The sequence below is a fragment of the Etheostoma cragini genome, chromosome 11, assembly GCF_013103735.1.
Source record: "Etheostoma cragini isolate CJK2018 chromosome 11, CSU_Ecrag_1.0, whole genome shotgun sequence".
Lineage (NCBI taxonomy): Eukaryota > Metazoa > Chordata > Actinopteri > Perciformes > Percidae > Etheostoma > Etheostoma cragini.
The window spans coordinates 70522-71557 of record NC_048417.1 but is presented as its reverse complement, the minus strand read 5'-3'; the positions used below and the strand labels follow the sequence as shown (position 1 = coordinate 71557).

At 44.8% G+C, this 1036-nt stretch overlaps 1 protein-coding gene across 1 annotated transcript in view; it reads right to left on the bottom strand.

Annotated features, from left to right (window-relative positions):
* Positions 1-1036, bottom strand: part of LOC117953059 (enhancer of polycomb homolog 2-like) — a 9693-nt gene that overhangs the window by 411 nt on the left and 8246 nt on the right. Inside the window, exons 9-11 of the mRNA XM_034885776.1 lie at positions 794-877; positions 551-675; positions 166-425 (exon numbers count right to left, since the gene is read on the bottom strand). Coding sequence (XP_034741667.1) covers positions 166-425; positions 551-675; positions 794-877 — 469 coding nt within the window. The remainder of the gene's footprint in view (positions 1-165; positions 426-550; positions 676-793; positions 878-1036) is intronic.

The following is a 1036-nucleotide window of genomic DNA, read 5'->3' as shown; positions in this document are numbered from 1 at the left end:
CACACACACACACACACACACACACACACACACACACACACACACACACACACACACACACACACACACACTTCATTCACAGTTTAAACTGAATGTTTCTAATTTATCACAAAGTACATTTTAACTTAGACTCAGAGGAGGTCAGTAACTTGCCCGATGTCTTACCTAAGACATTGCTTGGAGACAAATGGAAGGACTGGGACCTGGTGGACCAGTTGTCCCCTTCCCTACGGACATGGACCCGTTTGGGTCTGAAGCAGAACCTCTGCAGGGTCTGGATGCTGTTCACGACTTCAGTCAGGGAGGAGAAGCTGCTTCCTGGACTCAGAGAGCCCCTCAGGAGGGTCCTGCAGACTGGGTCTGTTAGAGAGTCCAGCTGCTGCAGGACTGGGTCCAGAGCTGAGGAGGCCCGGTCCAGAACCATCCTGATCACACCCACACCCACACACACTTCAGCTACAGAAAAACCTTTCAATATTAAATATTATTATTGAGACAGACATATTTCAGGGTACCTCTGAGTATTAAATATTATATCAGAACAGGGTACCTGCCCCCTCGTCCTATCCGGCGGCGGCTCAGTCCTGTCCAATGAGGATGCCGCGCAAGTTCAGCCAGAGAGTGGCGGAGACACTGAGGGACGAGATAAACTCCACACGTCTGCTCCGTACGAGGCTAAGGAAACAAACGCACACACAGTTACACAGCTATCATTGTTAAAAAATTAAAGACTCAGAACACCGTCTGTCTGTCTCTCTGACACTATAAATAAAGTTATCCGTTTTAAACTCACAGAGAAATATTGACATCCATCTTTTCTCCTGAAGACAAAAACTCCATCAGGATGATTTTCTTCATCGGGGGAAGACGGCGGAGACTGAGGAGACACTCAGATTACTTCATTATAATCAGATTACTTCATTTGATCAGATTACTTAATTATAATCAGATTACCTAATCATATCAGATTACTTCATTTTATCAGTTTACTTCATTATAAATCGGATTACTAAATCATCTCAGATAACAACCCAGA